At 45.5% G+C, this 23,199-nt stretch overlaps 1 protein-coding gene across 1 annotated transcript; it reads right to left on the minus strand.

Annotated features, from left to right (window-relative positions):
* Positions 1-6,103: 6,103 nt before the first annotated feature.
* LOC143925234 (taste receptor type 2 member 40-like) lies at positions 6,104-7,021 on the minus strand. Its single transcript, XM_077449828.1, has one exon. The coding sequence runs from the start codon at positions 7,019-7,021 to the stop codon at positions 6,104-6,106; it is 918 nt and encodes a 305-aa protein (XP_077305954.1).
* Positions 7,022-23,199: the final 16,178 nt, after the last annotated feature.

Genomic DNA, 23,199 nt, shown 5'->3' on the forward strand with positions numbered 1-23,199 from the left:
ATACCACCAAAAGAAAGCTCTATTTGTGGGAACAAAATGATAAAAATTTCATTTTGACACAGTGTAGCATGACCGCGCAAGAGCGCTGAAAGCTGAAAATTGGGCTGGCAAGGAAGGGGGCGAAAGTGCCCGGGATTGTAGCAGTTAATCAAGAAACACCGGCTAAAGAGGTGTCATTTTATCCAACGATCCATGTTAAAATATTATACGTATATACACATACATATACATTGAAAAAGTGATGTAACCTTTCATAGTCTTTTCCAAAAGTGTCTCAAAATTATCAAATATTTTACCTTATAAAATGTTGAAATACATTTCATTCCTTTTTCCTTTGACTCCAAGACATTTTATAGAAAGATTCCAGAATGTTCTCCTAAAGACATGAGACCTGTCTATGGACCCCAATTCCTCTTGTCCCCCCCCCCCTTACCTACTAATTTAGCAACCTACCGGCTTCTCGGCTGAGATACCCATTATCCCCTAATACCCCCCTACCCATTCCCCCTCATTTCACTCATTTCAAACTACGTAGGGTTTACCATCCCTACCAGAGGTGCTGCATAGCACTACTTGCTTGAAACTAATATCCTCATTCTCATTTATGTCTTTGTCCTACATTAGGACATTATGTTACAATGTTATTATAATATGTTACCCAAACTCCCTTTTTATTGTCATACGTACTCTTATATACTGGATAAAAGTTGAACATGAGCCTATGGCCCTCTAACCCTAGGTTAAACCTATGGAGACAACGAGTCTCTTGATGTGAGTCTATGTCCCCATACTTAGCTAAGGCCTTATCTCTGTCCCACATCTGATGGATCCCCCTCTCTAATCGGGGGAAAAAAAATCAATTTACATTATTAAGTTGTTACAATATTTGAAATACGTCTCCCATGTGGACTTGACGCCCATTGTCTTGGAACAACGTCTATTATACATTTGTACATCCGTAACAATGCCCTACCTATTGTTACTCATATTTGATGTGTTACTTAAAGTGGAGTTCACCCATTTTTTATTTATTTTTATCTTTGGCTATGCTGCATGCCCTTAGCTCATAGTTTTCACAATGGCCATTTTTTATTTTTTTTGCTGGTAAATATCTTTTTCATACATTACTTCGTCATTTAGATCACCTAGGCAATTGCATCACTAGGCGATTCGCAAGGGCTCCTGTGATAGCGACGTCATGTATCCCATGGCTACCTTCCGAATCGCCTACCGCCGAAATCTCGCATATGCAGGGAGAGAGAGGAGCTGTCAGAATTAATCGGTGATGTCGGGGGGGAGGGTGGTGGAGGTGGGACCGAGCAGCTATTGAACACTAGCCAATTATTGGGCTTCTTAAGAAAGGGGGCGGAGACGCATACATGTAGCGGCCCACCCTGACCCCATCCTATTGACTGGTGTTCGATAGCTGCTCGTCCCCGCCCAACCCCCAACATCACCGATTAATTCTGACAGCTCCTCTCCCTTCATGCAAATACATTACAAGACAGAGTTCCAGAGTTGCACACACAACGGATCTTACAAGCACCAATATCTGCTAAATGTTATACGGACTCAGCGCAGGCTACACATTGCTTGATGGAGTGAATATATATATATATATATATATATATATATATATATATATATATATATATATATATGTATATATATTTTATAGTGGCATTACTGAGCATGTGTGGGATTTGGTGGTGCATGATGGGTAGACAGCTGCACAGAAATCCAGGAAATGAACACACGAGGGCTTCAGATGCCCAAAATTGAAATGGAACCGGCCTGCTTCCGAGATCGGTAAGTAAATAACTGTTTTTAACGAAAGTAAAAGCGCAAAAAAGACAATTACAGAGCAGAAAATGTTTGGGGGACTGGAACTCCAGTTTAATGCTTTAAAATAAAAATGTCAGTAGCACTTTTTATGTACCTTAACATGTCCATTGTTATGCTTCAATAAAATATCCGAACAAGAAAGATTCCAGAATGAAGATTTTTGGCTAATGGTTTTCAAAGGGTCCTCCAACTGTTAACCCTTTGATGACTAAGCCTATTTTTGACATTTGATGTTCACAAGTTAAAATCCGTATTTTTTTGCTAGAAAATTACTTAGAACCCCCAAACATACATATATATATATATATATATATATATATATATATATATTTTAGCAGAAAATCTAGAGAATAAAATGGCGATTGTTGGAATATTTTATGTCACACGGTATTTGCTCAGCGGTGTTTTCAAAGCAACTTCTTGGGAAAAGGGACACTTTCATGAATTTTACAAAAAACAGTAATGTTAGCCCATTTTTTTTTTAATAATGTGAAAGATGATGTTACGCAGAGTAAATAGATACCAAACATGTCGCGCTTTATAATTGCAAGCACTCGTGGAATGGCGATAGACTACGATACCTAAAAATCTCAATAGGCGACGCTTTAAAAAATTTTTTTACGGTTACCAAGTTAGAGTTACAGAGGAGGTCTAGTGCAAGAATTATTGCTCTCGCTCTGACAATCGCGACGATACCTCACATGTGTGATTTGAACACCGTTTACATATGCGGGCGCGACTTCCGTATGCGTTTTCTTTGCTGAGCAAGCTCGTGGAGACGGGGGCGCTTTAAAATTAATATTAATAAATAGTTAAATCAAAAAATAATAATGTGATCACTTTTATTGATGCCACAAGGAATGTAAACATCCCTTGTGACAGTAACAGGTGGTGACAGGTGCTCTTTATAGAGGGATCGGGGGTCTAAAAGACCTCCAATCCCTCCTTTGCACTTCAAAGTATTCAGATCGCCATTTTCAGTGATTCTGAATACTGTATATTTTTTTAAAACTGGCGCCTTTGGCAGCCGAGTAAACGGGAAGCGACAGGTAAACGGAAAGTGTTTACACTCAGGAGGCTGGAATGGAGCCACTTCCGGATTCATTCCAGTCTGTCCCTAGCCGCTGGGGGCATCGCATTGTTGATCGGGCGTCCCGGTGGAATGGGAGGCCCGGTAAGAGCGGTGGGAGGTGGCGGGAGGAAGGGGGTGTCCCCTCCCGCTCCTCCGGTATAACAGTTGAGCGGCTTTTAGCCGCATCAGTTGTTATCGCTGGAAAGCTGATCGCCGGCTCTAAAAAACAGTACCGGGGTGATGCCTGCAGCTGCGGGCATCACCCCTGTATAACCCCTGAAAGCGGAGTATGCACATCTACGTTTGCTCGGGGGCAAGGGGGTTACTATTCCTCCAAAATAAACAATAGAAATCTCTGTCAGTAAGGTGGAGTATATAGAATGTGATGTCTCTCAGTCAGCTGGATAACCATCGAAGCTGAAACTAGACATGTACGCAGCTGTATTGAAAAGGAAGCGCAAGTTATACATGACAGGGTGCAAGGAAATTAGAGTCTTAGAGGTAAAAGGCAGCGTGGGGGTGGTTAGGAGGCAGACGTACTTACCCCATTGGGTGGAGGGTCGCAGAGGGGAGGAGTGTGGTTGCTTCTTCCATGTGCTGGGGTGGAGCAAGTTAACAGTTGGGGGTCAGCAAGCGAAGAGAAACGTTCCCGCCCTCCCTCCCTAAACAAACTGGTTAGGTGTGGTGGTGCTGGTTGCTGCGAGGTGTGGCGTTGGGTCCTTGACGACTGGTATATATATATATATATATATATATATATATATATATATAGAAATGCATGGGTCATTTGAAAAGGTTGGGACCCATGCCAGAGATGGAGTCATTATGTTTGGGCTGGTGTCAGTCCAGATTAATGGCTAATATGTGTTGGGGGGGTCTGTGGTCAGTTAGTGAGTCCTCGAGGTGGGTTGTGTTGGGGGGTCTGCGGTCAGTTAGTGAGTCCTCGAGGTGGGTTGTGTTGTGGGGTCTGCGGTCAGTTAGTGAGTCCTCGAGGTGGGTTGTGTTGGGGGGTCTGCGGTCAGTTAGTGAGTCCTCGAGGTGGGTTGTGTTGGGGGGTCTGCGGTCAGTTAGTGAGTCCTCGAGATGGGTTGTGTTGGGGGGTCTGTGGTCAGTTAGTGAATCCTCGAGGCAGGCTGTGTTGGGGGGTCTGTGGTCAGTTAGTGAGTCCTCGAGGTGGGTTGTGTTGGGGGGTCTGCGGTCAGTTAGTGAGTCCTCGAGGTGGGTTGTGTTGGGCGGTCTGCGGTCAGTTAGTGAGTCCTCCAGGTGGGTTGTGTTGGGCGGTCTGCGGTCAGTTAGTGAGTCCTCGAGGTGGGTTGTGTTGGGGGGTCTGTGGGCAGTTAGTGAGTCCTCGAGGTGGGTTGTGTTGGGGGGTCTGCGGTCAGTTAGTGAGTCCTCGAGGTGGGTTGTGTTGGGGGGTCTGCGGTCAGTTAGTGAGTCCTCGAGGTGGGTTGTGTTGGGGGGTCTGTGGGCAGCTAGTGAGTCCTCGAGTTGGGTTGTGTTGGGGGGTCTGTGGTCAGTTAGCGAGTCCTCGAGGTGGGTTGGCGGCTGGGGACAGATGCTGACGAACAGGGATCACAGGCTCAAAGTAATAAGGGGTCGTCAGGGACCAGCGGGAAAATCACTTGGTGGTTTTTGAGTAACTGGAAGATGTTCAAAGTTTTTGAATTGTTGAAAATATTTAAAATAAAGTTTAGTTTTTTATTGTTATTAATAAAAGCCGTTGAGGCCATTTACATCCAAGCAGGTGTCTGTGTATTAATTTTAAGGTAACAGTAAATGCATGCATGTATGGGTGGGGAAGTAAGTTATCTGGCTACCCTAGTCATGTTTTTCGTAATCATCCAACTGGTTAGTTTGTTAATGCCCTGCACATAGAAGAGGATATGGGATTGTCTTTCCCGTAAACAGCGTTCATATTGCCTGAACCAATTTCACTTTAAAAAAGAAATGACTTTTTCTACAAATGATGTTTACAGATAATTGTAATGAAACGTCCACCGTATGAAATATGCCCTTGCAACTAATTGCTCCGTATGAAAACTAAAGATGAGCCGAACATCCCCCCCCACCCCCACCCTGGTTCGGTTTGCACCAGAACATCCGAACAGGCAAAATATTTGGCAGAACAAGCAAACAGCATTAAAGTCTATGGGACACAAACATGAAAAATCCAAAGTGCTAATTTGAAAGGCTAATATCCAAGTTATTAGAAGATATGTGTATATACTCCGCGCCAAAGAAATACAATATCAAATATAGATGTTAAAGTAAACTGCTCCCCTAATTTGATAAGCAGTAATCAAAGAACAACTGGGCAATGTGTAGAGGGCGCTAGATAGTGACTACTAATAACATAAACACACGGTGTCAACTATCATACCATAATCATGCCTGTAAAACAAATAAAGTGAAAAAACAACAATAAGAACAAAAAAAACAAAAACAAAAATGAATTAATCGATTTGATCGGTTGCCGAGACCCGACAATTCCTTACAGCCGCAATCAGTGTTAAATGACTTTTTTTTTCCTTAGAAATGTCATTTTGCTGTTGTATTGTTCTACACACAGGAAACATGCGCCCCCTTTGCAGGCATACTATAGACACCCCCCAGGCACAATATTTAAAGGAATATTTCACTTTTATTGTTTCACTTTAAGCATTATTAAAATCACTGCTCCCGAAAAAAACGAACGTTTTTCTAACTTTTTTTTGCATTGATAGTTATCCTCTGGGGCAGGACCCAGGTCCCCAAACACATTTTGTGACAATACCTTGCATATAAACCTTTAAAATTAGCACTTTTGATTTTTCATGTTCGTGTCCCATAGACTTTAATAGGGTTCTGGCGGATTTCAAATTTGCCCCAAACATCGCATATTGTTCAGTGTTCGGTGTACAGCCGAACAACCAAAGTTTGGTCCGAACTTATGCTCGGGCCAAACCGTTCGCCCACCCCTATCAGGGAGTTACATAAATGGCCTACACCTATAGCAAGGGCATTAGTCAACTTTAGTCTGAGCTGCACAGTTTGCTTTTATCTACAGACGTCCCTTATCTACATTGGAAGTTTTTTTTTTCTGTAATGGTGAACTAACCCTTTAAGAAACATTTTAGGATGATCACTAAACTAAAATGTTATAGTGAATATTTACACATTTAAGGTAAGGATTTAAATCAAAAAATTTTAATTAGGCACATTTTCAGTCTCTGTGTTCCTCCAGCTTCTGGTCCAGAATCTTCTCAGAATGATCCTTCTCAGCTTGTTGCTGGCCTGGAAGATGACGGCGGCCTCCACCGATGGAGATAATAATTGTAAATCGTAACAGACTATTAACAGTGATGAATTTTGAAGAAAAATGTCCATCTGAGACATGCAGAAGAATGTGAAGATGAGAAGTAAGAAGAAGATTGTCCTCAGTGCAGTGACATGAGCCTGAAGATTTGGACGTGTTGATCCAGAGTCGTTATTCTTCACCCTCCAGACGTGTCTGAGCAGAAAGGAGAAAGTGAGGACCAGGCACAGAAGACTAAGGCAGAATGATAGAATGCAGCCTAGGAAGGTCATAGGAACAATATAGGAAAGACTGATACGGAATCTGTTACCAGAGGCTTTGGTGCTGTTCTCAGAAGACTGGATACTTTCCTCACTGACAGCCCAGAACCACTGGATACTCACAATGAACATCCCAAGTGCTGTCAGGAATAGAAGGTGACTCAGGAAATTGGACACAATTCTCTTTATCCAGATGAAGAACCCATAGCTGAGATTGGTGATGGTGGTACAGTAATGAGCCGAGAGCCAGAAGGTCAACCAGAAGTTGTAATAGATTAGGAAGTAAATTGATGTGTCCATAAATACAAATACTTGTCTAATATTAAATATTTCCAGAGACAAGGCATAGATCATAGCCTCTATACTCAGCACACACTGGAGGAGAAGATTCACAATCCCCTTAGCCAGAAAGATCACATCGGTGGGACTCAACTTCCCTTTCTTTCTGATGATGTCCAGGTTACCCATCACAATACAAGTGTTAGAAGGGATTGCCAAGCCGAGTCCCAAGACTGAAGAGACTAAAACAGATATTTCCGGAGACATCATGTTGAGGTTTGGTGTGATCTCCGGACAGAGATGACGGGACACGTCCAGTGATAGCAGACAGAATGATACATTCGAGGTTGGAATTATGGAAATAGTCTTCAGAGATTCGTCTCATGATTGACTTTGCATATTTGTGGTGAGTTTTGTTTTGGTATCAACATCCAAAGTACAAAATGTGTAAACAAATTTTGAACAATTTCCCTTATACGATGCGTTTAACCACTTCAGGAATGGCGCCAGTTTGTCTCCTATTGAATATCATGAATACCAAGTACTGTGACTATTATATACACTCAGTACTATGACTATTATATACACTCTGTACTATGACTATTATATACACTCAGCACTATGACTATTATATACACTCAGTACTATGACTATTATATACACTCAGTACTATGACTATTATATACACTCAGTACTATGACTATTATATACACTCAGCACTTTGACTATTATATTCACTCAGCACTATGACTATTATATACACTCAGCACTATGACTATTATATACACTCAGCACTATGACTATTATATACACTCAGCACTATGACTATTATATACACTCAGTACTATGACTATTATATACACTCAGCACTATGACTATTATATACACTCAGCACTATGACTATTATATACACTCAGCACTATGACTATTATATACACTCAGTACTATGACTATTATATACACTCAGTACTATGACTATTATATACACTCAGCACTATGACTATTATATACACTCAGTACTATGACTATTATATACACTCAGTACTATGACTATTATATACACTCAGTACTATGATTATTGATTCCACATTCCTCCAAACAAAATAAAAAAACAATTTTCCAGTTTCCAGATCAAATTCAGTATTTAAGTGTTATTGGTGATACACAGTACAGGAAACTATGTTTCTGGCATAAAGCTTAGTGACATTATCTATATGTAGCACCCTCTAGTGTGTGCTAGAAGTTAGAGTAGGAAAAAAAATTGTTTAGCTTGTGGCTAACCCTGAACTATGGAGTCTGGTTTAGGGTTTACTAGGGTTCAGGGCTGGGTGCTCTCTGGTGATTCCCCCTGGTCTAAAAGGTTGGAGAATCTCTAGAATTAAAAGGTGGAGGTTAGGGGGAGCTGCCTTGAATATTTATGAAGTCTCAGCCAAACCTTAGAGGTAGGCTGGCAAGGGGCAGAGACCACTCCATTAACAGACATGGGTCATACCAACAGGGGCAGTTGCTGGAAAATAGAGATACAGTGTTGATAAGGCTGTTGGTTTTCCTCAGTAGTGCCCCCTAGTCTGGGGTGTGTCCTGCCTTGGGCCGGGGCTCAGGTGCTGTAAAGAACCTGCCATGACACAGGGGAGAAAGTCTTTCCTGGGGGCACGGGAGCAAGAGAGCAGACGGAGTAAGTAGTCAACACTGTGCGGACTAACAAAGGGGTGAGACTGCCACATGTAGCCAGTCTCTGATGAAGACAGTGATGACAGTCTTCAGACTTTCCCTAGACATCTCCAGAGAGTCAGCCGGATGGTCTGGTGAAGAAACCAGGAATCAGACCGAGACAGAAGTACAGTTAAATCACATTTGTTTAATAATAAAAGTAAATAGAACAAACGTAGTCGAAACATAGCCAAAGTTCAGTAACCGGAATGGATAGTCAGACAAGCCAGAAAGTCAGGAAGCCAGGAAACAGCGTAGTGAAACAGCAAGCAGGATCTGTAGCCCGAAGGGATGTCAGCAACAGTGATGGACGAACTTCCGACGGGACGTTTCGCGAACGCGGCCGATAGTTCGTGAACCGTAACGTTCGCGGTGGGCCCCATTGACTTTAATGGGAGGCGAACTTTGCAAACCTACAGGTCGAATTTGAAGCCACAAAATAATTAATAGCTGTGCAAACATAGTCCCACCACATGGCCAATGACATAACACATGTATGAGGTGAATCTGGGATCGACAACTACAAGCATTCTTTTGTTTGTTATATGGGAAATTGTTGTGACAATTCAGGACTGTGGAGCGCATGAAGGCAATGGAGGAGACGGAAGGTCAGGGACCAGGGTAGGCAAAGAAGAGGGTGCAGGAGATGATCACCAGCAGCGTGACATACAGCAATGACATCTGCACCGTGATAGAGAGCACTGACATCAGCAGCGTGACATAAAGCACTCACACCAGCACCGTGATATACAGCACTGACAGCAGCACCGTGATAGAGCACTGACATCAGCACCGTGATATACAGCACTGACACCTGCACCGTAAGCAGCCCCAGGAGGAAGTCAGCATAGCACAGGGATGGTGGGAGCCCCTCATAATAAGCAGCCCCAGGAGTAAGTCAGCACAGCACAGGGATGGTGGGAGCCCCTCATAATGAGCATAGCACAGGAATGGTGGGAGCCCCTCATAATATGCACAGCAGAGGTACAGCCCCAGGAGGATGTCAGCACAGCACAGGGATGGTGGGAGCCCCTCATAATAAGCTGCCCCAGTAGAAATATGACACCGCTCAACCTCTTCAAAGAGGAGGGTACGGGCATATAGTACGGTGTGCTTTTTTTGGACAAGGAAGTGAGCCAACTGAAGAAAGAAGGTCTCTGTGCTCGATTAAAAAAAATTGTTTATAGACATATACATGGTCTACTGGTCACATGTGTTGAATTCCTCCGAGATCCATGCCTCATTCATTTTTGAAAATGTGAGGTAGTTAACACTGTCGTGAGCTAGGCGAGTACGCTTATCGGTCACGATCCCCCCTGCTGCGCTGAACGTCCTTTCGGACAGGACACTGGATGAGGGGCAAGCCAACAGTTTGATTACAAATTGGGCAAGCTCTGGCCAGAGGTCAAGCCTGCCCACCCAGTAGTCCAGGGGTTCATCACTCCTCAGAGCGTCCACATCGGCCGTTAACCCAATGTAGTCGGACACCTGACGGTCTAGGCGTTCCCTGATGCTGGATCCGGATGACACCTGTCGATGGGTCGGCTGAAAGAAAGATCTCATATCCGAAGTCACCAACACATCTTCAAACCGGCCTCTTCTTGCAGGCGCTGTTGGATTGGTACCTGCAACTCCTTCTCTGGGAGTGGGAATTGCTCCTCTGCCAGCGCATGCAAAAGCAGAATGCAGCATTTCTCGAAGCAAGGCCTGGAAGTGCTGCATTCTGACAGCCCTCTGTGACGGCGGTAACATTTCCGCCATTTTGTGTTTGTACCGGGGGTCTAAGTACGTTGCCACCCAGTACTGGTCCTTGACCCTTATGCTTTTTATACAGGGGTCCCTATTAAAACACTGGAGCATGAAGGCCCCCATTTGCACTAAAGTGGAAGCGATGTGGTGGCCTGGATCCTGCTCATCATCCAGGATAATGTCGTCCTCTTCATTCTCCTCTCCCCATCTACGCACAACAGGGATCCCAGAAAAGGTTTAAAGCATGCTCTTCTTGCTCCTCCTCATCCGCCCCGGCACCATCCTCCTCTGACTCCTCTTCAGACTCCTGTTGTTCACTTGTCTCAGATAGAGTAGCCCCCCCTGGGAATTCATCCAGCATTGCGACTTCCTCATCTTCCCGCTCCTGCTCCTCCACAGCTTGATCAATGACACGACGCAATGCACGCTCCATAAAGAAGGCATAAGGTACCATGTCACTGATGGGGCCATGGCTGCGACTGACCAGTTTGGTGATCTCCTCAAATGGGCGCAGAAGTCTACATGCGTCGCGCATGAGCAGCCACTGGCGCGGTGCGCGGTGAAAAAACCCCCAGCTCCCCAGAACCGGTTCTGCCGCAGTGTTCATACAGGTAGACGTTAACTGCACGTTTCTGCTGGAGCAGCCTATCAAGCATATAGAAGGTTGAGTTCCATCGCGTCGGGCAATCGCAAATAAGACGTCTGACCGGCAGATTGTGTCGCCGCTGAATGTCAGCAAGGCGAGCCATGGCCGTGTAAGATCTTCTGAAATGGGCCGAGATTTTCCTTGCCTGCCGCAAGATGTCCTGGACCCCAGGGTATTTGACAAGGAATCGCTGCACGACCAAGTTTAAGACGTGTGCCATGCATGGCACGTGCGTGATTTTGCCCTGTTTCAATGCGCTAAGCAGATTGGCACCGTTGTCACAAACCACTTTACCAACTGTCAAATTAAGCGGTGTTAGCCATTGATCTGCCTGTGAACGCAAAGCTGAAAGGAGTGCCGGGCCAGTGTGGCTCTTGGCTTCCAGGCACAACAGACGCAGCACCCCATGGCAACGTCTCACCTGACATGTCGAATAGGTTCTGGGGAGCTTGGGCGGCACAGCGGAAGAGACGCTAGCAGCAGAAAAGGAGGAGTCAGCTGAGGAGGAGAGGGAGGAGGATGGAGTAGGAGGAGAAGAAGAGTCAGCCCTGCATGCAATCCGTGGTGGTAAAACCAAATCTACACGGGTGCCACGGGTAACATGCTTGACGGCCGTCAGAAGGTTCACCCAGTGGGCAGTAAAAGTGATATACCTTCCCTACCCGTGTTTGCTAGACCATGTGTCTGTGGTCAGATGTATCTTGGCACTGACACTGTGTGCCAGAGATACATTCACTTGCCGCTGAACATGGCCATATAGCTCTGGGATGCCCTTCTCTGAGAAATACTTCCTTCCTGGGACCTTCCATTGTGGTGTTCCAATGGCCACAAATTTGCGAAAGGCCTCGGAGTCCACCAGTTTATATGGCAGTAGTTGGCGGGCTATGAGTTCTGACAAGCCAGCCGTCAACCGTTGGGCAAGAGGGTTATCCGGCGTCATCATTTTTTTACGCTCGAACATTAGGCCCACGGAAGCCTGCCTTTTTGCAGAAAAACGTGAGCTTGGCGTGATGGAAGGTGGAGTGGAGGACAATTGTGAGGAGAGAGGAGAAGGAGAAGACGAGGCTGGACGGTGAGAGCCTGAAGTGTGGCTTTGTGTGTTCCGTTGCTCCCACTGGGCTCGGTGATGGCTGCTCATGTGCCTTCTTAAGGCGGTCGTCCCTAGGTGAGTGTTGAGCTTACCGCGACTAATGCGTTGACTGCAAAGATTGCAGATGGCAACGCTATTGTCAGCAGCGGACACATTAAAAAAAGCCCACACTGCGGAGCCATGTGCCGGTGTCCTGGGAGCGCCAGATGTGACCGTACATGGTCGATGACTCGCTCCTGATACATTTGCAGTCTGCTTTGTCCCTCCTGTGCAATGTAAGTTATTCCTGCTTCTCCTCCCTATCTGCTGGTCCATATCTCCCTCTGAACTCCCCTCCTCTTCCTCTCTTGTGGGCACTCACGTGACATCACTAGACACGTCATCATCAATGTCACTTTCCCCAACGATATAAGTAGAGATCTCGGAGTAGGCAGCAACACCGGGGACCAACCTCCTCCTTGGGCTGATCTGGGTACTGTCGTCAGACTGCTGAGAAGCGGTTGTTGCTACCTCCTCTTCCTGATCCAATACCAAGAGTGGCTGCGCATCAGAAATGTCCTCTTGATATGGATCGGAAATTAATTCCTGTGACTCAAGCGGAAGGTATGTGGTGGTGGTGGTGTTGTTGGTGGTAGTGTCTTTGGGGGTGCACATAGCAGAGAGTGAAGAAGAGGGTGCAGATCTGGATGAGGAGGGTGCAGAAGAGTAAGGCTGAGTCAGCCACTCAACCAAGTCTGGTGCGTCCTTTAAAGTAATTGAACGCACCTTTTGCAACTTCCCACTTTGGCTCAAGCCTGTTTCGCCTGCCCTACCCCTACCACCCCTGCGGAAGGGCCTGCCTCTTCCTCTGCCTGTCATTTTTTAAATGACCCTGAAGGACTGCTGCAGTATAGGGCAGCAGTCAGCAGTTGTGCACCTCAACCCTATGTATTGTGGACTGATACCAGTCCTTATAGAATGGCAGACTGTATCTCTCTCAACCCTATGTACTGTAGTACCCTATACCTTACCAGTCCTTATAAGGACTTTTGTGGACCAAGTAGGTTGTGTGTGAGTGATTAGCAGACTGTACGTCAGTCCCTATACCAATGAAAGACTGCTGCAGTATAGGGCAGCGGTCAGCAGTAGTGCACCTCAACCCTATGTATTGTGTACCTTTTCCAGTCCTTATAGAGTAGCAGACTGTACCTCACTCAACCCTATGTACTGTAGCACCCTAGACAGACCAAGTTACCAGTCCTTATAAGGACTTTTGTGGACCAAGTAGGTTGTGTGTGAGTGATTAGCAGACTGTACGTCAGTCCCTATACCGATGAAAGACTGCTAAAGTATAGGGCAGCGGTCAGCAGTAGTGCACCTCAACCCTATGTATTGTGGACCGATACCAGTCCTTATAGAATGGCAGACTGTACCTCACTCAACCCTATGTACTGTAGCACCCTAGACAGACCAAGTTAACAGTCCTTATAAGGAGGTTTGTGGAACAAGTGGGTTGTGAATGATTAGCAGACTGCAGCAGAAGGGCAGCAGTCAAGTATAATATTCTTTCTATATTTGGAAGAAAGAATATTATACGTGTACAAGCCTATTACCATACCACTGATACCAGTCCTGAAAAGAACCTTTGTGGAACTAATAGTAACAGCTACTGATTAAACTGACCCTCACTGCCTGACACACTGCTTCCTGCCTGTCCCTATGTAAACTGACAAAACAGAGGCTGCTGGAACAATAACTGGAATAGCACTTTTGTGGACCTGATAGTAACAGCTAATGACTAAACTGACTCTCCCTGCAGCACACACCGTCCTGTCCCTTTCTCTAAACTGACAAAAGACACTCAGGCTGCTGCAACAATCAGTAGCACAGCAAACCTATATACACCTAACACCTATACCAGTCCTGAAAAGAACTTTTGTGTACCAAATAGCTAGCGATTTGGGTCACTGGAATCTCTCCCTGCTCCACACAGCAACCTCTCCCTATAGTGACAGAAGAAAGAATGTAAAATGGCCGCCGTATCGGGTGTATTTATAAGTTAGGGGGAATGTCCAAGTGTCCATGTGCTGTAATGTTTCAATTGGCTGTCCTGTACCCCATGATGGATGTGTCATCATAGGTCAAAGTTCTTTTACACAGAAAACACGGAAGTCCGCCGGGCGAACGGCGGCAATAGTCCGCCGATCGGGCGAATCACGAACAGCCGAAATTCGCCGTGATATGACCGCCGGGCGAACTGTTCGGCCATCACTAGTCAGCAAAACAAGTATAGAACAGGAAAGCAGGAGATAGTCTCTGTGATGTTGACTAAGGGAAAGTCTGAGATCATCTGGGCTGGACGGCTTAATTAGGCAGGAATGACGAGCAGGATATCATCAACAGGTGAGTCAATGTGGAGAGATAGGAGCTGGAAATTAGCCGAAAGCTGAGCGGCCGCTCAGAGAAGGAAATGCTGAGTCCAGCCCTGAGAGTACCCCCTCCTCCAATGACCCCTCTCCCTCGGAGGACCACCGGGCTTGAGGGCAAAACATCTATGGAAATCACGGAGGAGGACAGGGGCATGTACGTCCGAGGATGAGACCCCTTCCAATGCACCAGGTACTGTATGCCCCCATGGAACCTACGGGAGTCAACAATGGACTGTACTTCATACTCCTCATGGTTCTCAACCTGTACAGGGTGAGGACGTGGCACTGAGGTGGTAAAGCGGTTGCAGACCAAAGGTTTAAATAAGGAGACATGAAATACTTTCAAAATACGCATATATTAGAAGGATCGTCTAATGCGTAAGCCACTGGGTTAATCCTGCAAAGAATACGTAAAGACACAATAAACGGAGGTGGGATCTTCAGTGAGGGAACATGAAGCCGGAGGTTGTGAGATGACAGCCAGACCCTGTCCCCAACCTGGTAGGAAGGCACAGGCAGGCGTATGTGGTCAGCATGGAATCTGTACCTATCATTAGCATGACGCAAAGCCTCCTGGACTTGTGCCCAAGTGGAACGAAGACCACAGAGATGCTCCTCTAATGCAGGAATATTCTGCGGAACAAATGAGTCAGGCAACATGGAAGGTTGAAAACCATAATTTGCCATAAACAGGGACAATCGGAAATCAGAATTCAAGGCACTGCTGTGAGCAAACTCTGCCCACGGTAATAGGTCTGACCAGTTGTTATGATGGTCAGAAATATAGCAACTTATGAATTGCTCCAAAGATTGATTGGCTCGTTCTGTGGCCCCATTAGACTACGGGTGATACACAGAGGCGAAAGCTGGATTCCCAACTGTGCACGAAAAGCTTGCCAGAACCGGGACACAAACTGACTACCCCTGTCCAAGATAATCACCTTGGGTAACCCATGTAAGCAAAAGATCACCCAAGCAGAAATGGAAGCCAGTTCCTTAGAAGTGGGCAACTTCTTAAGTGAAATACAATGACACATCTTTGAGAACTGGTCAACCACCATAAGGATAACTGTTGCCTTGGGAGTTGGGTAACTCTACAATGAAATCCATAGACAGGTGGGTCCAGGGCCTCTCCCCATTGGGTATGGGTTGTAGGAGGCCCACTGGAAGGTGTCGTGGAGTCTTACTCTGAGCATACACGGAACAGGCAGCTACGAAGGCAGTTAAATCAGCACGTAGACTAGGCCACCAGAATTGTTGGGAAATGGCCCAAAAGAGTTGATTCTTTCCAGGGTGGCCAGCAGCCTTGGGAGAATAGTAAGTCTGGAGCATGGCAGTACGGACACTCTCTGGGACAAAGCAGCCAATTAACTTCCGAAAATAGTTGGCAAAGCCCAGGAAATGCTGCAGAGGACGTAAACCCATACATCAGGGCCACTGTAGAACTGCCGAAAGTTTCTCTGGGTCCATCAAAAAACCAGCAGTGGAAATGACATATGCCAGGAATTTAACCTGTTCACGATGGAACTCGCACTTCTCCAGTTTACAATAGGGATTGTTCTCTCTTAGTTTTTGAAGCACACGACAGACATCTGTGTGGTGGCTCTCAGGGACTTGGGAAATATGAGGATATCATCGAGATAAACCACCACACATAACTGCAACAAATCTCGTAGGACATGTAGGACACGTAGGAAACTGCTGGGGCATTACAAAGGCCAAAAGGCATTTCCAGGTACTCATAATGGCCTGTTCTGGTATTAAATGCAGTTTTCCACTCGTCGCCCTCCTTAATCCTCACGAGATTGAATGCCCCTCTCAAATCAAGCTTCGTGAAAAACATTGCTCCCTTGAGGCATTCAAATAATTCTGTAATCAACGGAATCGGATAGGCATTCTTAATTGTGAAATATTTGAGACCCCTATAATCAATACAAGGTCTCAGTTCACCACTCTTCTTCTATACAAAGAAGAAACCAGCATTAGCAGGAGACGAGGATTTGCAGATGAAACTTCGAGAAAGTGCATCTGCAACATACTCCTCCACGGCCTTATCCTCCAAGACAGACAAAGGGTAACCCCAGTCACGAGAGGGTATGGCACAAGGTTCAAGGTCAATTTCACAATCATATGGCCGGTGTAGAGGCAAACTACCGGCTTGATGTTTGTCAAAGACATTGCTAAAATCTCGATACTCCTCCGACTGGTAGGAGAGTGAAGAGGTGCACAGGACCTTGGCTACCTTCTGCGAGCATGTCTCACTGCATTGTGGCGATCAGGAGAGAACCTCAGCACGGAGCCAATCAAAAGAGGGGTGGTGCCTCTGTAATCAACTTCTCCAGCTTAGTGGGTATATCTCAGCTGCTATCTCATCCTTTATGGTATCCAAGAGACCATGAGAAAAAGCAGCCACCGGAGCCTCATTGTTCCACGCAAACTCTGCTGCCAGAGTACACAATTCAATGGCGTACTCAGCAACTGTTCTTGTACTCTGTTTGATGGACATAAGGAACTTGGCATCAGAAGCAGAGTGTGTGGGAACGTCAAATAAACGAAGCCACAAAATCAGGGTAACTCAAGACAACAGGTTTTTGCGTCTCCCATAGAGGGTTTGCCCAGGCCAAGGCTCTCTCAGAAAGCAATATCATGAAAACTACTTTGCTTCTGTCCATGGGAAACTCCTGGTGCAGCATCTCATAGTATATCTGAACCTGGTTTAGAAACCCTCTGCATTGGACTGGATAACCCCCAAATCACTGAGGAAGAAGAGCGGAACCAGACATACCTCTTATAGAGGTAATACTCGAGGTGGGTGCCTGCACAGAGACTGGAGTAGCATCAGGGATGGCCTGCAACATAGGTTGTACCGAAGCAGCCACAGTGGCAGATTCCAGGTGTGCCGTGTGACTCGGGAGCGTTTGTAACACCAAACTGTTCCATTCGGCGACGCAATTCATCCAATCTGGAAAAAATATTACCAACAAGTGGATTGACTGCATCTTCTGAATTCATGGTCTTCGCCTACTATCAGAAACTATGAATTAGACCGAGACAGAAGTACAGTTAAATCACACTTCTTTAATAGTAAAAGTAAATAGAACAAACGTAGTCAAGACATAGCCAAAGTTCAGTAACCGGATTGGATAGTCAGCCAAGCCAGAAGTCAGGGATCAATGTAGTGGAGCAGAAAGCAGAATCTAGAGCCAGAAGGGATGTCGCAATGCAAGTCTTGAACAGGATCGCAGGAGTTTCTGTGATGTTGACCAATGCAAAGGCAGAGATCCTCTGGACTGGAAGGCTTAAGTAGGCAGGATTGACGAGCAGGATATCATCAACAGCTGAGTAACTGTGGAGAGAGATAGGAGCTGGTAATTAGCCTACAGCTGAGCGGCCAGCTCAGAGAAGGAAGGGCTGAGCCCAGCCCTGACAGAAAGTGAATGTGGTGGAGAAGAGTGAAGGGGACTGTATATATAGTATCTCACACATGTAATTACACCCCTCACTCACATTTGTGTAAATATTTTCTTTTATCTTTTCATGTGACAACACTGAAGAAATGACACTTGTCTACAATGTAAAGTAGTGAGTGTACAGCTTGTATAACAGTGTAAATTTCCTGTCCCCTCAAAATAACTCAACACACAGCCATTAATGTATAAACCACTGGCAACAGAAGTCAGTACACCCCTAAGTAAAAATATCCAAATTGGGCCCAAAGTGTCAATATTTTGTGTGGCCACCATTATTTTCCAGCACTGCCTTCACCCTCTTGGGCATGGAGGTCACCAGAGCTTCACAGGTTGTCACTGGAGTCCTCCTCTTCCCCTCCTCCACCTTCCATTTGAGGATGTCCCACAGATGATCAATAGGGTTTAGGTCTGGAGACATGCTTGGTCAGTCCATCAACTTTACCCTCAGCTTCATTAGCAAGGCAGTGGTCAGAGGTGTGTTTGGGGTGGTTATCATGTTGGAATACTGCCCTGTGGCCCAGTCTCTAAAGGGAGGGGATCATGCTCTGCTTCAGTATGTCACAGTACATGTTGGCATTCATGGTCCCCTCAATGATCTGTAGCCCCCCAGTGCCGGCAGCACTCATGCAGCCCCATACCATGACACTCCCACCACCATGCCTGACTGTAGACAAGACACACTTGTCTTTGTCCTCCTCACTTGGTTGCCGCCACACACGCTTGACACCATCTGAACCAAATAAGTTTATCTCGGTCTCATCAGACCACAGGCCATGTTTCCACTAATCCATGTCCTTAGTCTGCTTGTCTTCAGCAGCAGTCTTTCTTGTGCATTATCTTTAGAAGAGGCTTCCTTCTGGGACGACAGCCATGCAGACCAATTTGATGCAGTGTGAGGCGTACGGTCTGAGCACTGACAGGCTGACCCCCCCCCCACCCCTACAGCCTCTGCAGCAATGCTGGCAGCACTCATACGTCTATTTCCCAAAGACAACCTCTGGATATGACGCTGAGCACGTGACCTCAACTTCTTTGGTGGACCATGGCGAGGCCTTTTCTGAGGGGAACCTGTCCTGTTATACCGCTGTATGGTCTTGGCCACCGTGCTGCAGCTCAGTTTCAGGATCTTGGCAATCTTCTTATAGCCCAGGCCATCTTTATGTAGAGCAAATTTTTTTTTTGTAAATCCTCAGAGAGTTCTTTGCCATTTTGTACCATGTTGAACTTCCAGTGACCAGTATGAGACAGTGAGAGCGATAACACCAAATTTAACACACCTGCTCCCCATTCACACCTGAGACCTTGTAACACTAACGAGTCACATGACATCAGGGGAGGAGAAATGGCCAATTGGGCCCAATTTTGACATATTCACTTAGAGGTGTACTGACTTTTGTTGCCAGTGGTTTAAAAAATGAATGTCTGTGTGTTGAGTTATTTTGAGGGGACGGCAAATTTACACTGTTATACAAGCTGTACACTCACTACTTTACATTGTAGACAAGTGTCATTTCTTCAGTGTTGTCACATGAAAAGAGAGAAGAAAAGATTTACACAAATGTGAGAGGTGTACTCACTTTTGTGAGATAATATATATATATATATATATATATATATATATATATATATATATATATATATATATAATTTTTATTTATTTTTTCGTTTTAATTAATGTTTTTCTGCTGATTAAAACATTTTCAGCCTGGCAAATAATGCAGTTATGTATGTCAAAAGTTTCCCATCCGTAACACTTAGATCTGATTCCCCACCTCCAGAAGGTTCTCAACAGGTCCTTCTTTGATGGCTGTGGTCTCCTGCATTGTCTGCAGCCTGTCCAGTGATGAGCACAAACTTCCCATCGGCTTGAGTGGGATATACCCAAAAAACAGAAGAAGCATTCCATTCAACCATACAATGTATATGAGCAGGTGTGGGCAGCCCACTGCTATTTTTTTGTCTAGACTTCAGGTAGTGAAGGAGGAGGTAAGTACAGACTTGCTGGAGGAGGAACCCAAATCTAATCACTGAGGAGGCTACAAAGGATGGTTTCATCTGTTTACATTTGAGAGCCTCCTTGTCACTTCCTGTGTTGTACACACAACATGAGATTATGGTAAAAAAACATGGTAAACCCCTCTTAGATCATAGGGCATAAGAGCATAGGGGTAGCTGCTGAGGCTAGCCCAAGAATTACTCAGACCCCCCAAACAGTTAGTAAGTGTATTCTCCCAGGATTTTTTGAAATCTGGGGATGGGTCTTTTTACTGGGTGGACAATACACCCTTTTTTTTTCCGCTCACGGTTTAAAACGGATGTGTAATTATTCACATACCATTAATACCTGTAGCGTTTGAGCGCCTCTTTCTTCTACTACGATTTATTTTGATTTATCTTAGTTTTTAAATATGTGCTGAAATTTGCTCCTTGGCTCGCCCCTTTTGACAGGATGGGTGTTCTCGGTACGGATTGGGCTGGCTTTATGACCAATATACAGACTTCTTGTCTGAGTGGACATAAAATTGATGAGGGGTAACAATCGAGGGACAATGCACAGACGCCCAGAACCCAACACTCCACCTCGTCTGTCTCTCCCCCCCTAACCTGAACTTAACATGCACCAAGCCAACCCCACTAAAAGATACTCCTACCTTCTCCCTACATGGGGGGGGGACTCAGAGCTGCATAACCATCCCCCTTCTCCCCTCCTTTTTTTTCTCTTCTCTCTCCTCTTCCCCTCCCCCTCCGTCTCGACTCTCTCTCCTCGACGACAACACCCAACGCCCCACCGTGCTCCGGTCCCAACCCCATCTCGATCCCCAACTGATTGGGCTGGCTTTATGACCAATATACAGACTTCTTGTCTGAGTGGACATAAAATTGATGAGGGGTAACAATTGAGGGACAATGCACAGACGCCCAGAACCCAACACTCCACCTCATCTCCCCCCCCTAACCTGAACTTAACATGCACCAAGCCAACCCCACGAAAAGATACTCCTACCTTCTCCCTACATGGGGGGGGGGGGGGGAGTCAGAGCTGCATAACCATCCCCCTTCTCCTCCCTTTTTTCTTCTCTTCTCTCTCCTCTTCCCCTTCCCCTCCGTCTCGACTCTCTCTCCTCGACCACCACACCCAACGCCCCGCCGCGCTCCGGTCCCAACCCCATCTCTATCCCCAACCGCCCCTGTGCTCCCCTACTACCTCCCCCACTATTCCTAGAGGCGATTCAGTTCGCATTGTGCGCTATACAAGTATTTCATTCATTCATTCCCCCTGAAGAAACCAACAACAAAATTCAAGAAATGGTGACAGTGACCCCTCAGTATAACAACCTCCCCCAGTTGAACAATGACCCCAATTTCACACAGGTCCCTCACACGATACCACATCACTACCTGCATCCCCCCTCAGTGCCGACTCCGGCGTCCTACCATACGGGAGACTCGACACCCTAACCACCTTAGGCCCGTTTATTCTCACTTTGATCTTATATAGCAGACGCCCCTCTAATCATAGGCACTAGTCTCCCACAATAAGCTGTCACCAGGGGAACCAGAGTAAGACCATGACTATACATCGATATCATTTTCATACAGAACTCAACAAATTCCACGCGATCACTCTGGACAGCGGGAAAATCTAAAGAACCTGTTAGTTACGCAAAGTAATCCATGCAGAACTCCCTCTTTTCTTTCTATCCATACATCGTAGTCTTTGCTGCTCTGAAATCTATGGGGGAAAAATGTGTCATTCCAGATTTCGTTACATGTTATTATTATAATTAAAATTCTATTTAACACCATAAAGACAGTGAGGTTGCCTTCCCCCCTTGGCACAGCTTGTTCCCATCCGGGGTGCCCGGGAGGGGAGGTAACCTCTCTCCATAAATGTCTACTGTCACTAAGTTTACTGACTTGTATTAATTAACTTCATGTGTTTTGATAAAGTGTTCCATTCTTGGAAGATAATTGTATACTGTGAAACACTGTAGTTACTGTTGTCTTTTCCTTACATTCTGCTGTAAACGACTTTTGCAAATACTCAATGAAAACTGTTTAAAAAAATAAATAATAATAATTGATGAGGATATTAAAGTGGAGTTGCCCCCCAAAAAATAAAACTACTTAAAATTCTTAAAAAAAATCAAAAAAAAATAATTGGCAAAAAAAAAAAATTTTACTCACCTCTAAATACCGGTTGCTAGGGGGTCCCTCGTAGTCTGCCTTCTTCATTGCCCGGGCTGGTGACATCACTTCCCCTCGCGCCGCACATTCACCTGGGACCTGTCACGTGTCCCAGGTGACTGTACGGCGTATCACGGCGCCCTGCGCCGCTCGCGCATGCGCAGTGGGTGCCCGGCTGTGAAGCCACAGCCGGGTGCCCACAGTATGCATGACGGCGCCGCGAGCGGAGCGGGGAGCGAGGGGGGGGCTTCGTTCCCCCGCATCGCTGGAACCCGGGACAGGTAAGTGTCCGATTATTAAAAGCCAGCAGCTGCAGTATTTGTAGCTGCTGACTTTTAATTTTTTTTTTTAGGGGGTACCCCACTTTAAGAAGATGTTCTTCGAAACTTACTAACTGTAGTCTTGAAATGATGAGATCTCTCATCATACAATATACCAACGATATGACCGTATTGGTATTGGACAGTGATATTGAACAGCTCAATACTCAATATTCACATTTAACTAGTATTACTACTTTTTAAACTAAATGGAATGAATTAAAAGACCATTTAGAACTGATGAACATGGAGATAATAGTCGAAAAACAGGCCAAATTCAGCAAAGGCAAACTAGCGTTCTCTTAAGGCTATGCCTATAAGTGGTCTGGAAAAAAACCCTTGTAGAAGGGGATACCCACGAGGCAACCATACTAAAAATTTTGCCAATGAAGTTGAATCTGACTCCTCCCTGTCGTCTTCTATTTCTCAACAAAGTGACGTAAGTTCTAGAATTGCACCAATTACTAATTCCTCACGTAAAAGATTAAGATATGGTGGTGGCACTCCCCCTGCTAATTTGAAAAAGATAAAAAAGCCCCCAAAGCTCCTAAAATTCCATGGGCACCTTCAACACCCTCCATGGTAAGCAATCAGACCCCAACCAACAGGACCATTAACAATTCCACTCTACATGGAACTATTCCCAAAATGTTGGGATCATCACTTTTATCTAATAAAGGCACCAAAATGAATGAAGATCTAATTTTTTTTAGACCTTAAAAAACCACAGGGCAATGTGGACACATGTCCTAAAGCCCCAACTTCCATCACTCAACACTCCCAACACGATTCTCAGCACAACATCATAAATTTGACTTCACACCAGCTGACTGAGGATGAGTCCTCAATATTGCAGCTGGGTTTAGG

Source organism: Lithobates pipiens, unplaced genomic scaffold, assembly GCF_037356315.1.
Source record: "Lithobates pipiens isolate NorthernLeopardFrog02 unplaced genomic scaffold, aLitPip1_a1.2 Scaffold_22, whole genome shotgun sequence".
In the NCBI taxonomy this organism is placed as follows: Eukaryota; Metazoa; Chordata; class Amphibia; order Anura; family Ranidae; genus Lithobates; species Lithobates pipiens.

Coding starts and splice junctions, on each gene's coding strand:
- LOC143925234 (XM_077449828.1), bottom strand. CDS start 7,021: ATGATGTCTCCGGAAATATCTGTTTTAGTCTCTTCAGTCTTGGGACTC.